Below are 14,430 nucleotides of genomic sequence, written 5' to 3'. Positions count from 1 at the left end.
GTTCAGTAACCGTGGCAAGAGTTTTTATCCTGACTTTGTCGCGTGTGGACGTATTATTTCGACAAAAAAATTATTTCCTCTTAAATCTTTATAAATATTTTAATTATTTCGCTTAATAATAATTACAATTTAAACATAAATAATTAAGAACAAGTTGAAGAAATTGTTTAACTTTTGTGAAAAACAAAAAGTTTTCAAATGTTAGCCGGCTGCTACCCTTGAAAATTTTGATTGGATTTCAGCGGCAAAGTGAAACCACCCTTATTTCCCCATAATTTTCGACTATTTTCTATGAATTTAAAAAACACCAAGCTTTTATTACATCCTACAAGGATAGTGCTTTCATAATCCTGCCAAGAAATATATATTTATATAATAGGAAAACACCCAAATAATACATTTAATTCGCAAATCCCTTCCATGGCGTCGTTGGAAAATTTTTTGCGAATCTAACCGAAGGTGTCCGAAAGAAAAAAAAAAAAAGAAAACGCCCCACCCAAACCAAAAGTTTTTCAAGTGTATCCAGCTGCCACTGGTGCGTGTGTGTGTGTGTGAGTGTGAGTTGTTTTTGTTGTTGCCTATTTGCCGCACCCCAAAATTCGAGTCCTGTGCCTGTTCCTGTTCCTGCGTAAATTAAAAGGATTATTAAGGACGCATTTTTGTAAGTCAGCCCTAGGTAAGCATCTGTGGAAGTCCTTTGGGGCTACTAGTTTTATGGGCCAACTATTTTCATTTTGAACTAGAAATTGAATTAGATTGAATCTATTTTTTTTTGAGGTTTTGGAGGTATACGCCTAAAATTATGCAATAAATAAAAAACACAAAAAAAGGACTTGCTTAGAAAGGAGGTTCAAATAGTAAGGATAATTAAGTGTTTATTAGGAAATAATATTTTTTAAATTATTATTGGATTAAATAATTAATTCTTATTAATTCTGATTTATTAGTGTTAATTTCTTATTAATTATTTTTTAATAAACTCCCTGAATAGACATTTAAATCCCTGTTTATCCCTCACGTCTGCCAATCACTCTCCTGTCACTTGAACCCATCATTTTCCCATTCATTTATTCATTTGGCTGGTTTTTCCCGTTTTCCACACCACTCGACGCCCGCTTTTCTTTTGTCCTTGCAGGTCCTTGCTTCCGAGGGCTGCTGCGAGAGTTCGGGGGTTCGATGAACTCATGTAGAAAATGTTCAATTAATTGATTGATTCGCGGTTGGCTTCTTTGTGTGGAGTCTTCTCCACCTCCACCTCCATCCTTTCTATAGATTCTCTGGATGCCTTGCTACTTTCCTTGTAGTCCAGTGCCCGAGAGCCTGTCATGTTTATTGGGGTCAGAGCCAGGGACCCAGAGGCTGATTAATGGGTGAGCGGGTCTAGTCATTGCCCTCGGCCTACACCTGGAAAAAGGAAGTTGAATCTGCCAACTAGGCACTTGAGTGATAAATAGTGTATCTATCTTTTAGATCTAACATATCTGGAGTTACGATTTCTGTAAGCACTAACCTGGTAATCATTTAAAGCGTGCCTTTATGCCTCAAGTCTTAGAAGCTACGTTTTCCTGGGTGTACTCCCGCCTAGGCTTCATCATCAGACCAGTGAGCTCCAACGTCGTTGTCGATGTCGTAGTTGTGTCATTAACCTGTCATAAAAATCGCAGTCGCAGTCGTAGTCTGAGTCCCACGAGTGGAACAAAACTGGCCACTGGCAGGGACTGGTCCTCATCCACAATCCTCATCCCAGAGCATGGCTCACCGCGGTGGTATGCTAATTGAACCCGGACTTTTTGTTTGCCAACACTTTGCAGTTCTTTACGCCTTCGTTCTGCTCTCTAATACCTTTTCGCGCAGATTAAGGCTGTAAATAGCAATTTCCCGAAAGGAGGCGGGTTCTGCCGCCAATGCCGCCAGAGCCAGAGCCTTAAATAGAGAAATGAACACGAGGGACCCAGCAGAGTGTGAATAACGAATGTGGGAATGCACTTAAAAAATACTACTTTTCAGTTAATACTTTTTTTTTAAATTTATTTGCACAGACAATTATTTTAGTTGTAATATATAGATGGTTATAAAATACCCTACTTGCCACCATCCTCTGACTAATGAAGGCTTCTTGCCACCATACTCTGGTGTCTCTTTATTGATATTCCAAATGTGATGGCCAAGAAGACTAATCCTGTCCAGTAGCTATAGCAAAAGAGCAAATTTTTATGTCTTTTCGGGGAGTATTTTTATTTTTTTACGACTCGCACTTAAAGTGTTTCAGGGTCTTGGGACTCATCTTGGCTAGAGCTTCTCCCGATCAATCTCATTCAATTCTTCTCCAGAGGTCTTCTCAATTAGACATTCGAATTTATCACCTCTTCCTCCTCTGTTTTCTTGCCACAATTTTTAAGCCGCTTGGGTGAAAGAAATATTTGTCTCTGGCGGGATTATTACTCATCGCATGCATTTTAAAATTCTTCACGAATTGACACCTTTCCCGGGCCACCGACGAATGGTGGCTTAAAGCTGATTTCGTAGAATTACAAAAGCCCGCATCGACGAGGCCTCTTTCTTCCCCCAACTCTTTTGTTTCTGACAAATTAGCATGAGAAGTTGAATTTTTTGTTTTATAGGATGGGTGGTCCCTTTTTCCAATCCGTGTGTTGGTCGTATGTCTTTATGCATTTTTTATTTAACACGAATTTTGGCGCCAAAACCAAAATGTTTTTTGATAAGCCTTCAGAGGAGATGGGGGAGACTCCCAGCATATGTCCGCAAATGAGTGGATGGCATGAGCCTCAGCTGTGGCCTCGATTCTGGAAGACAACCTGACGTCTTTTGCGGTTGCCAGTTGCCAGTTGCCAGTTGCAGTTGCAACCGCAGGCTAAATGACTGAGGGGCTTAAGCCTGATTACAGTTACTTGTTAAAGGCCAATACCCTTTATAGGAAGAGGGTATATAGGGATTTCTGTTAAGGATATAATATTTCTGATATAGAGCATTTAATAATTCACCTTAAATCTCTTATTATTCGAATCTATCTCCCCATATGGCAGCTGTCTTTTATGCTGACTAATTACCAACACTTTTCAAGCCATTTTCAACCAAAAAAACAGCATACATATGCTTAATACATTTCAATTGTGGAGAGGCCAAGCCCTTTTCGTAAGCACTTGTAACAATTATGAATCACAATCGAAAAGGTAACACACACTTCGCACCGCACACTCCACAATCCATACTTCGAACTCGAAATCGAGCTTGATAATAATACAATTATAAGGAAAACCTGTTGGTCTGTCCCTCCTGGCCTGGGCCCGTACATGATTTGCCTATTAACGGGTTCAGCTCCACCGAAATGGATGATTCATTCAATAAATGAAAGACTTTTCGGTGCTAAGCCAGAGTGCAGCGTGCTTTGAATGCCAAATGAGGGCTTCGCTTTAGTCTCTAATGAGTTGCAAGGAAGAGAGATCTCCCGGAGGAGGTCTAGGAGTTCGTATTCATCACCGGACTATACACCTTTTGTATCTCGCCGTTGAGCTCCAGACACGGCTTTGTCTGATGGAGCTTAAGCTTTTCATGCTTCATTATGCTCCCCACTGACTGAATGAATCTTGGAGTCTAGCTCGTCCCTGTTTATCTCCTGGCCTGGCAAGCCTTTTGTTTTCCCTCGCCCACGATCTGACATTGAGTTATTACATCCAGACATTCCGACATCTAGACAGGCTCTAGGCTCTGGGCCATAAAAGTAAAGCCCCAAGAAGTCCAATCAGCCAAGTGAGAGGGACTAAGTTTAAGTCTAAACACCTTTTACGCCTCATTATCTATCGGCCAGGGAGAGACAATAAAGCAAACGTTTAATTGGAATTATGTTTAAAAATAAACGCCTTTCTATGGAAAAGCTAAGAGTCTTGACCATTTTTTATTGGCATTATCGCTCCAGCTATTTCCGCTGTTAATTCGAAGCTCACGAGCCATTCAAATGCCGATCAAAAAACGAAAAAAGAAATAAAATCAAAAACCTCAAAAAAACAAACCGATTCCCAATAATTAGAAATCAAAGCCGGTTTCATCTAAATTTGTGAGCATATCAGAGACAGTGCGTTTCATAAGAGTAGAGTTTTGCTTCAGAAGAGTAATAGTTTCAAGGCTTTTTTAGGAAGGGTTTCTTAAATAATATATATATTTTTTTTTAATTTTAACTCTTTTTAAGAGCAGTATTTTTAGTAATTTTTTAACTCTTTTTTTTATAAACTCCTGAACTTAGTGTATTGGGTTTGGAAGTCCAAAAAACTTGCCTACTTTCGTATTCAATAGTGTTATCATGAAAGATGGCCCCGAATGGACAGCAGCCGTAGACCGCAAACTCCTCTACCACCTTTCCCCTTGTGGTTGAGATGATTGATCTTATCGCAGACCCCTCTGCCCGTGAGTCATCATAAAAAAAAACGCACATCTTTTCTTCTTCAGCAGCCAGGCGATCGCCATAAGTTGTTAGCTGTTTTGTACTTTATGGGCTTTTTGGCCAAGAGAGATATGGCCAAGAGGTGGCTGGGAGGGATGGGAGGGAGCTGCAGCAGCGCTTCATAACCCAATGTGGGATGATGTCGTTTCGGTTCTGTTTCTTTTTCTGTTTCAGTTTAATCCGCGTGCGAGACTTACTTTCCTCATTGGTTTCGGCCTGGCCCACACAAAGGCCGTTGCTAAAAGTACTATGGAACGAAAAAGTGATTAGAAAATAATAAAAATCAGTTGTGGGAAAAAATTAGTTACTTTCTTTATGCATTTTTGTCAAAAATAAATCATTTATATAAGACTATTTACGCAATTTCCCTTAAAACTATTTATAATTAAACATTTTCATGGTTTTTTTTTATTAAAAAAATGATAAATATATTTGTTTTTGTCTCATTAATCTTTTTTGTCATTTTTTAATATAAATTTAAATTTGTTTGCTTGTTAAATAACTGTAAAATGAAGCAAACAATTGTCCAGAAATGCATTTAAAAAAAAAAATAAATAAAGAACAAATATTCACACACTCGCTGTGAGAAATGTCCAGAAATGATAAATGAGTTTCGGCTGTCGCCTGTCGCCTGTCGCTCGCCTGGCTCTCTCCTACCTCTCTCCTTTGGCTCGACTAATTTCCGCTTCCAGTGCAATTTCGCCAAATCAAAATTCCCTTGAATCTGTCGTGTTAAAGATCCCCGATATGAATTGCACTAACTGCAGTATGGGACTGCGTCTGACTCCATCCAGCATAGGCATGGGCCATGGCCCAATGATTCAATCTGCCTGGCATCCACCCCGTTTCCGGTTTCCATTACAGAAACAGTTTCCCAGACAGATACCAGCTCTTTCACTCGGATTCTTCAGCGCTTGGTCACCTCTTTCTTTTTATTATTTTTTATATTTTATATTTTGTAGTCTTTTTGGGGGGCGTTTCGCAGTCATCGGTCAGGAATTGGCGCAGACACTGCGCTTCTGTCAGGAGGAGGACTCTGTAGCTGAGAGACCCAGACAAATTGGCCGGCGGGCGTTTCTTGGGTGCTCTACGGGCTGCACCAGTTCCAGATACCAGGATCAAAGCCACATAGCTAAAGCTTAAACTGTTGCCATTTTATAGAGGCCTCACTGTACCCACAAACTGACCAAAACCGACCGCCCTCTTCCTGTCCAAATTATGTTGTTGCACATGCACTTTTATGAATGAACCAAAGCCTCCAGCTCTTTCCCACACACCCTGAATGAATGAAAAATATTTATAAAAAAAAGGGAAATATGTTTAAAATAATTTGCTAAAAAATTAAATAATAAAAAATAAAGCAAAAAAAGTTGGCTCGCCCGAGCAGGGACTTGAACCCTGGACCCTTGGATTAAAAGTCCAATGCTCTACCGACTGAGCTACCCGGGCACATGCATGGACGTGCGCTAAAGCAGCATAAGAGCGAAGCGTGCGAAATAAAGAGAACTTGCGAGTGTGTTCCCAAAGAGCGACTGCGCTAAGAGAGTTTATTTTTATTTTTAAACCATAAAATAAAGTTCTAAAAATAAATAGCAAAGTAATGTTTATATATTAGTTGCAGGTTTTTAAGCTGTTTAATTTTTTTTTCCTAGAAAATATTTATATTTTGTTTTTTGCATTAATTTTTTATTTTTATTTTTTAACTAATGTTATTTTTAAGGTGCAAAGTTCTAAGTAAAAAGTCATGTTATACTTGTTTTTGTTTGTTTAACAATTTTTATTGATATTTTGTATTTAACAAACAAACCTTATCTTGTAATTTTTTTCGCACTTTCTATAGAGAACAATCATATACAAGACCCTTATTTTATATAAGCATAAAAACAATATTAAAAAAAATTATTAAATAAAACCATAATACCATTCATGACTTTATCAACATTTTTAGAATTAGTTACGCTTTAAAATCGAATTGGAAAACTAATCCGATTTGGTGCTGAACCATTTATTGATATCCCAATTAGAGTTCCCATTGAAAACATATGGAAATGCCGAATGTCGAATGCCGAATGCCGAGTAACAACTACAGTGAACGACCTCCCCAATGATTCTGAGTTCTGGCTGGGGGAAATGCATTTATCAAAACATAAAAATAAACACAAATTGCTTCAGAAATAGACAAAAGACGGGAGAGAAGAGACCCAGACCTCAGACTTCAGACCTCAGACTTCAGACCTCAGACTTCAGACCTCAGACTTCAGACCCTGCCCTGATGTTTTTTCTTGAATGTATTTAAACAGCTAACCAAGCAAGAAGAAAATACAGGAAAAATTCCTATATATGCGTAGGGGGGTTTTCTTTTCTTTCTTTATTTTTTTTATTTTTTTTTTTTCATTTGTAATTTTCCTTTTTTTTCCTTCACAACTGTCAAATGAAAAACTCTTTGCTTCGCATGTAATTATTCGATATTGGGTAGATTTTTGGGGAGATAGGAATGCTATAAAGGAAGGGGATTCGGGCTGACCTTATGACTGACAATTTCCTCTGAACATTTATCTAGTTTCTAGTGCCGGTCTCTGGGTTTTCCCCACTCACTTTTCAATTATTCCTCTTTCTTTGTCTCCAGCGGACAAGTTTTCCATACCATATGGTATATGGTGTATAGTTATAGGGTATGGTACTATATGTTGTGTGTTTGCTTAATACGTTTTAAGCGCTCTTTAAGCGTTCAAGTCCCGATTTTCATATTTATAGAGTTGTGCAGTTGGAGAGGGAAAAGGGGGATCTCTGATTGATCAGTTTTATGTGCCATAGGGTGTGTGTGTGTATATTTGTTGTGTCTACAAGCTCTTCTTGATGCTTATCTCACTTCGATTTTTCTTCGTCTTTTCTCGTTTTCTTTTCCTTTAGTTTTTTTTTTTTCTATAAATTTAATTATTGGGGTTTCTTCAGAGCAAACTTTGAACTTTAGTCTTATCGTTAATTACATCGCCAACGCTTTTTCGTTTTTTTTATTTTTTTCCCAAGATTTTCTTTCGTTTGAGGAGTACGAGGAGGTATCTCAGCCCAATGATGGATCACTCCCACATGTGTGTGTGTGTTTTGGGGGATTTCCAGGGAAGTTCATGCTTTGATGGCTTTTCTCAGGATGCAGTCTAGAAAATTATAGACCTTGTCTTACACATTTTTATAAAACCCACGAAAAATAAAAGTCTACAAACATATTTCTTAAATTCTTGTAAAAATCTAGATTTTATATGACTTTGTTTGGCAATGCAAATTCTGTGGGAAAATTTTTAGCTTTAAAAGAGCCCTTTGTTGACAGGAAGAGGCGGCGAAGACAGTCGAGATGAACAGGGAATGATTTGGCACTAAAATTAATTACTCCCCAGAGCCCGAACTCCGACTTGGCCAAGTCAACCAACCATGTCCTTTTTGATGGGTGGGAACCCAACAAAAAATTATGCATAAGAAAAATTTTACTTTTCATTGGAAAAATGCATAAATTTTCCTCTTAAGACCGACCCGACCGTCTTTGTTTACATTTTTCTCTTTCCACTTTTTTTTTACGGCCTATTGGCTTCTACGCGTGAAATTGTAATAATTAAGGAAAAACGAGTGCGGGAAATTGAAAAACCATTACATTTTCAAGCATTTTGTTTTCTCTTTATTACAGTTATAATTTATTTGAGGCGATATTTCAATCGCACGCCACATGCGGTCGGTCGGTCAGCTTGAGAAGCGCTATGCCCCATCCCATTCCAGTTGCAATCAATCATGGACATTGTCAGGGGGTTCCCTCACTCTACAATCGGCCTTTGATCAAGGGAACCCATATACATTATACCATATACCATATATATTTTGTCTTTCTTCATTCGTTATGCGTCTCAAAAGTTCGATTCGAAATGGCATTTTAACATGCCACATGAGGCACTAAGGCAGTTTGGGTTTTTTCATTAATCAACATCACTCTTGGTGGATGCACTTGAGTGGGCGATTATCACTACAAGTACAGAATAATCTTACATTCTTCTTATAATTTTTTTTTAAATTTTTAGTGTAAAATGTTTATTAGAAAATGCAATTCTTGAAAGTGTGCTTCCACTTTTAATTGCATTTCTTCCACTCACCTTCTTTGCTACTCTTTTTCTTTTTATTTTCTTTAATTTTCCTGTAATTATCGTTTCATTTTCCACGCTCTCTCTCTCTCTCCTGCTGCACTCTGACCCTCTGCGATGGCAATTTTCACTTAATCGTTTTCCTCTTGGCCTGGCTCTCAATTTTCCGGGCCTTTGTTGTGCGGGTCCTTCTGTGTATTTTTTTCTTCTGTGAATTTTCCGCCTGCCTACCTGCCTGAGTACCTGGGGCAGGAGTGCTGTGACAGCTCTCTCAATTATGCACAGGTGATTGCCATTCCATTACTACGACTACGGATAACCCTCGCCATGTCCTTTGCTTCTTAAATAGGGATACACTTTGTTCGCCTTACAGGTGCGTTTCGTATTTCAACCTGTTGTCCTTTTTAACATATTGTGTTACCTTTTTCCTGTGCCATTTGCGAGTGCCATTTGAGAGTGCTGGAAAGCCGAAAGACCAAACAAAAGATACACCTACTGACAGCCGCCGTTCCTCGGCTTCCTAACAAGCCCAGAGTAATTATGTAAAATAAAGCTGCCCGCCAGAACTCAGACTCAGACTAACATTAAAATAAAATTTTTTCCCATGTCAGCAACATTTCCTACCGTCGTAAACAATTAGCCTCAAGGAAGACTTGTTCTCCAGAGTTCTCCTATGCCGGTTCTGATCCACCAACTTTCAACACTCGAAGTCTTGATTTTTTAAGTATTTTATTTCAAGAGCCTCAGGGCTTCGAAACCCCATCTGCATTTGGTTAATCAGTTTGATTAATGTTGCCCTAATTGACTTTCACTTCTGAGGACCGGGGCCTTTCCATTTCGTTTACCAGAATTTGGCCAAAAAACCAAACCAGTTCCAGGCTTCCATAACTCTGTCTTATAACTCGAAAAGGAAAACATCTCAATTTAATTGCCGGCAATTTTTAGCTCGTTTTCACTCTGAAATCAGTAGCAGCTGCTGCATCTTATTGATGCCACATGTTTGGACACACATGTGCTCAACATTCGCAACGCCCAACCTTTGAGATACATTTGTATCTGGCCTTTGGGTCGATGACCTCTCTCGCTTTTTCTTCTCTGAACTGAAAGGGGGAGCATAGAACTTTGTTCGGAGTTATCAAAGCTGAAAACCATAACTAGTCTCGGCTACTCTTTTCGCAGTTATGCAGTTCTACTTTTCATTTCTACTTCCATTTCAGTTCAGTTCAGTTCAGTTCGGTTCAGTTAGCTATTCACGAGAAAGTGGCACGACATGTTCCTCCTCCAACTCCACCTCCTCTCTAACTTCTGGCTGGATTTTCCTGCCAGTTAGTTAGCTCTTGGCGTGTTCAGGAAGCATCGTCTGCCGAACCGAAACTGAAACTGGGTTGAAATGGGCTTCTGACAGACGCCGGATGTCATCTAGCTGTCGGACTATTTTTTCTCTATTTTTTTTTTCTTCTACAGATGCGGTTTCCATTTATTGTGATTTTTTCAATTGAGAAGTTTCTGTTTCAGGGAGGAGATGGAGGCTTGTATATCAAAAGATGAAATACTATTTTTAGCAAGCTTAGTTTTCAACCCAGTTTAACTGAAGATTAAAAACCCTTAAAAAAAACCCTAAATATTAAAAACCTCTCTCCCCAAAAGCAGTCTCATATTTCAAAGCCGCCTTTCAAGCCCCTATCATTTATGCGAAAACCGCTGACAGGCTTAATAAACTAACTCTCAACTGGCTGCCGAAAAAATGTTCGCCATTTAAATTTTTTTTTTCGTCGGCCTCCTTGTCGTCCTGGCATTCCACTTGACGGCACTTCAACCTCGTCCTTTTTTTACGCCATGGGGTAATTTTTGCACGTGTGCCGACACTTGAAGGAAGGCCTTTCTCGAAGGATGATGGTCTGGGCTGGAAGGTAGGAACTTTGGCAGGAAGACGATGCAACAATTGGGGAAGACCTGAAAGCGCTGCCAGCTCAATTAAGTCAACTTAATTGGCCTAATTGAGTCAGAGAGGGCCAACAAAGGCCCAAGACACAAGTTTTTGGGGGGGATATTGTTGTGTGTTTTGGAACACACGCAGTTCGGAGAGTGAAATTTTAAGACCAGCAGATAAGCACGTTGTGTCGGGTTGGCTTTTGGCCCCTCGACTTATCGCAGCAACCCAGAAAAAAAAATCTATCTAAACAAAAAATGTGAGGCAACGCAACATAAAAACCTCATCAACAACCAGCGTTGACACAAAGACCTCAAATAAGCAAGCAGCAATTTAAAAATAAAGAGAAAAAAGCTCTAAACAAAAAAAAGCCATAAACCGGAGGGAGGGAACAAAAAACTACAAACTGAAATTCAAGAAAGAAATTGAACTTCCTTTGCAGACCCAAAAGGGTTTACAGAGAAAAATAATAAATATCAAAAAATAAATAAATATACTTCTTAAAGGCTATGAATTATAGAAGCCATGAGTTATTTTTCTCAGTGGATATGAAACTTTTTCATAAACAAAAAAAACGAAAACTTTATTTGGGTTAAGACAAAAGTGGCAGAAGGGCTGTGGCAGGAACGGAACCATGAGCCAGCACAAAATTCAAATTCAACTTGAAAATTCGTAATAAAAATGAAAATTGCTTCAAAGGCAGGAAAAGCCAACTTGTCGGCCAATTGAGAATTGAAATTGAAACTAGCCCTGGAAAATAAATTGGCGCTGCTAATGTGTGAGGTTTCTGAGATGATGAGATACTGCTGCCTCCCGATGCACATGAGCCAGCTAATGGCCCTGATGATGATGATGATGATTGAAGAAGCCACTTCGAGGAGGGAGGTGGAGTTTCCAACACATCCCATACATTTGAGAAAATTAATTCGAATTAATTGGAGCAGAACTATTTATTTTTAATCGAATTAAAGTGTCCATAATCTATACTTATGTTAGGGTTACTATTATAGAAACTTTCTATATCTTATAGATAATAATGCTATGAAACTTTATAGACAACACATTCACTTTTAAGACAAAACTATTACTGTCTTGGTCACACCCTACTTTAAATTAGTTTATCCAACCAGAGTTAATTACAATTATCTGAACTATCTTTGTATCTCAACTTTCAGCGGAGACGTGAACGCGGTCGTATCCATTTGAAGGGCGTTCGTCTCGTCGAGGAGGCGACTGTCAGCGGGGAGGGCGGCGATCCCTTTGCACCGGATGTGAGTAGCCAGAAATCTTTGTGAAAATAAATCGCAGCCCAGTTTCATTAACAATCTGAAACCAATTCAATCCATCTCTCATACAGGGTTATCCATTCCAAGTGGGCTACTGTGAGATCTCTTCATCGTCCAATTCGCAGCACCAGCAGCTGGAGAACGGCGGCGGGGGCGGACTCGAGGGCCAGCAGCAGAGTGGACGAGCGGTGCCACAGTACACACTCTACGTGATCGCCAACAGCGAGAAGGAGCGCACCGAGTGGATCCGCGCCATCCGCCAAGGTAAGCCACGATCATTCAATGGACTTTGAGGTGACCCAAAAATCGAACAGATCTGCAGATGTTTTATTTTTATGGCTGATCAATTTTAAGAGATAATTAAATGAGAGTCTTTTAATCGAGGGATGCGTTATTCCCCTGAAGAATCGAATTGACAAAGATATAGTCTTTACCAGAGGTCGTATTTCTTAAAGGGGCTCCTCAGAATATTTGACAAAAAATGAAAAAAATTATTTGATCTCAGATATTGATGCAGATTGATGGACAATCGATCTACAAATTTTTTAAGGTATTCCGCTCAAAAATCGGATGGCTAATCTCGAAGATATAGCCATCGATGGGGCCTATATAGTCTTTCCCATGCGTTTTCTTGAAAACTTGAAATTTGACCCCCCCAGAAAATTTGACAAAATATCGAAAAAATAGTTCGTTCTCAGATTTAGATGCAGATTGGTGGAGAATCGATCTACGAATCTTTTAAGGTATTCCGCTCAAGAATCGGAAGACTATTGGCGAAGATATAGCCATCGCTGGGGCCTATATAGTCCTTTCCAGGCATTTTCTTAAAAACTTGAAGGGGGCTCCCCAGAAAATTTGACAAAATATCGAAAAAATAGTTCGTTCTCAGATTTAGATGTACTCGATCTACGAATCTTTTAAGGTATTCCGCTCAAGAATCGGAAGACTATTGGCCAAGATATAGCCATCTATATAGTACTTCCCATGCATTTTCTTGAAAACTTGAAGGGGCTCCCCAGAAAATTTGACAAAAAATCGAAAAAATAATTCGTTCTCAGATTTTGATGCAGATTGATAGAGGATCCATCTACGAATCTTTTATGGTATTCCGCTCAAGAATCGGAAGACTATTGGCCAAGATATAGCCTTCGCTGGGGCCCATATAGTCCTTTCCATGCATTTTTTTTTAGAAACTTTAAGGGGGCTCCCCAGAAAATTTGACAAAAAATCGAAAAAATAATTCGTTCTTAGATTTTTATGCAGATTGGTGGAGAATCGATCTACGAATCTTTTAAGGTATTCCGCTCAAGAATCGGATGATCATTGGCGAAGATATACACAATCCCCTTCTCTGCCTTCTTCTGATAATAATTCTTAGTTTTCAAAGATTTCTTTTAGTATTTTGTAATAATTATTATTTTTTAAATTGTCTTTTCAGTTTGTGAAGATAGCAACACTCCCAAATCGTATCGCTACCATCCAGGCCTGTGGTCTGGGAAGAAGTGGAGCTGCTGCAAGGGAATCTCCCGTGCCACATTTGGTTGCAGAGCTGCTGCCCACTGGCGTGAGGCAAACAATAATCCAAGTAAGTAACTAACTCTTTTTTAACTAAAATTGTGAGTAAGAAATGTATCTTTAAGAATTTATTCTTTAATATCACCTCACACACCAAATGCTGGTGGAAGTTGAAGGACCTCTCCAGGGTAGCCTTGACTGGAGGCTTCCTGGCAGTGTCAAGCAAATGTCATTGTCAACTGTGGGAGTTCCTTGGGTCCCCAGGCCACCAATTGATGTCCCGCCCCACTTGAAATGCAGTCTTTTGTATCTGCACATATTCCTCGCACTTCTTTCTTACAGATGTTCTGCATTCGTAGCGCTTTTCCCTTTTTCCTGGCCCGGCCCGGCCCAGCCCTCCTGGCTCCTGGCCTGTCGTCAGGCCTTATTTGACACATTGTGGTGCCACAACTGGCTCCCCATTTGTACAATTCTTTTTCCTTTTTCCACCGCATTGTGTGCGTGTCTGAAGTGCAGCTCTTAGGCGTTCTAAGTCGTTAATGAGCAGAGGCTCGAAGAAAAGTATCTGTGAGTTACGCAGATACTTCTGCGCTTCTGTCTGTGTGGCCGGAACAAACACACACTCTAGATGGCCCGATGGAAATGGTCGAAAGTCTATTGACAAGGTGCGAATTCCAAATAATGTGCCTGTGGCCAGCAAGGAGTTGCTAAAAAGTTTGTTTTCTAAAAAGTGCCAGGAAAGAGGAAAAATAAAGTTTGCTCGAAACTTGCAAATTGAAAAGAACTAAAGTTTTTTCTTAATCTCATAAGAGACTGTCTAGTGAGATCTCTGGAGATTATTCTTGAGGGACTTGAGTCACCAAAACAAATTTTTTATTATCAGTAGATAAAAAATAAAGTATACAGGAAAACAGCAAGGGGTTAGACAAACAGGGATTTTTTTTTATAAACGGATCACAAAAAACAATCTTTCCAAAAAACCGAAAACAAATATTTTGTCAAAGAATAGTAGGGTGTGTGAGTTGGGAATGTAAACACCTTTTTTGTTGGCATTATTCCGATCTAAAAACCAAGATACCTTGGTATGTTCATCGGCTGTCATAAATATTTTGATGCACCTAT

At 39.3% G+C, this 14,430-nt stretch overlaps 1 protein-coding gene and 1 non-coding gene across 3 annotated transcripts in view; one reads left to right on the top strand and one right to left on the bottom strand.

The window, feature by feature from the left end:
- LOC6498081 (tyrosine-protein kinase Btk29A) overlaps window positions 1–14,430 on the top strand; it is a 40,416-nt gene that overhangs the window by 4,070 nt on the left and 21,916 nt on the right. For both annotated transcript variants that reach the window (XM_001962009.4, XM_014906483.3), the window contains exons 3-5: window positions 11,683–11,778; window positions 11,865–12,057; window positions 13,232–13,378. In XM_001962009.4, coding sequence (XP_001962045.1) covers window positions 11,683–11,778; window positions 11,865–12,057; window positions 13,232–13,378 — 436 coding nt within the window. The remainder of the gene's footprint in view (window positions 1–11,682; window positions 11,779–11,864; window positions 12,058–13,231; window positions 13,379–14,430) is intronic.
- Trnak-uuu lies at window positions 5,833–5,905 on the bottom strand. The gene has a single exon. It is a non-coding gene; the product is annotated as a tRNA-Lys (tRNA).

The sequence above is a fragment of the Drosophila ananassae genome, chromosome 3R (genome assembly GCF_017639315.1).
Source record: "Drosophila ananassae strain 14024-0371.13 chromosome 3R, ASM1763931v2, whole genome shotgun sequence".
Classification (NCBI taxonomy): domain Eukaryota; kingdom Metazoa; phylum Arthropoda; class Insecta; order Diptera; family Drosophilidae; genus Drosophila; species Drosophila ananassae.
Note: the sequence above shows the minus strand (reverse complement) of the source record. Positions and strands in the feature narration are given on the sequence as shown.